Source organism: Cynoglossus semilaevis, chromosome 15 (assembly GCF_000523025.1).
Source record: "Cynoglossus semilaevis isolate Cse_v1.0 chromosome 15, Cse_v1.0, whole genome shotgun sequence".
NCBI classification, from domain to species: Eukaryota; Metazoa; Chordata; class Actinopteri; order Pleuronectiformes; family Cynoglossidae; genus Cynoglossus; species Cynoglossus semilaevis.
Window position 1 is genome coordinate 18,059,512 of NC_024321.1, and position 787 is coordinate 18,060,298.

At 49.6% G+C, this 787-nt stretch overlaps 1 protein-coding gene across 1 annotated transcript in view; it reads left to right on the forward strand.

Moving 5' to 3' along the window:
- The window catches only part of tenm1 (teneurin transmembrane protein 1), a gene marked incomplete at its 5' end in the record, with an annotated part of 89,066 nt that overhangs the window by 8,899 nt on the left and 79,380 nt on the right, over positions 1-787 (forward strand). Inside the window, one exon of the mRNA XM_025063370.1 lies at positions 528-730. Coding sequence (XP_024919138.1) covers positions 528-730 — 203 coding nt within the window. The remainder of the gene's footprint in view (positions 1-527; positions 731-787) is intronic.

Sequence of the window (787 nt, forward strand, 5' to 3'; positions counted from 1 at the left end):
CCGCTGCTGTAAAAACCTTTTCTCTTCAGACACAAAGACAGACTCTCAGTCAGGACATCTGAGAGCTGCAGCCGTGCACGTGTGGGCGTGCACGTGCCCCCTTCACTTTTAGTCATCAAACCTCTCTGTCTCTCACATACACACTCTCTCTCTTGTTAGGAGATGCTAATGCAGCTGTGACGGCGCCGCTGCAGGCGGCTCTCAGACAAAACACTTCTTTTTTTTTTTTTTTTTTTTTTTTTTCTGAAACACATTTTCATTTTCATGCAGCAGACGACGAAGAGCGGGCTGCGATGAGGAGCAGGACTCCCTCCGATGTTCAGATATTCCCGGTGTCAATGCAGTCTCCCTTCATTAGCCCCGCGGCTGATCACGCCGACGTTAGCCGACACACACTCCTCATTAATTGCTCCCTCTGATACTGAGGCCGTGTCGATGTCAGCACCGATGAATCTGCGCTCTGTGATTCAAGAATGAAAACCTGTCTGAGGTTTTTTTGTTTGTTTTTTTTTTTTCTCCCCCTGCAGAGAAGTGGGTTCGAGGCCGAGCCATCGACCGCGGCGAGGTGGACGTTGGAACCCAGCAGAGCCAGGCGATCCCACCTGGACTCTTCTGGAGGTTCCACTTGATGGTGCACCATCCAACCTACATAAAGTTCAACCTCTCTCTCTCCCACAATGCACTGCTGGGGGTCTACGGACGTCGAAACATACCGCCCACGCACACACAGGTAAAATAAATAAATAAAAAAAAAAAAAACAACATGCTGTTCAGGCCAAACCCAGAC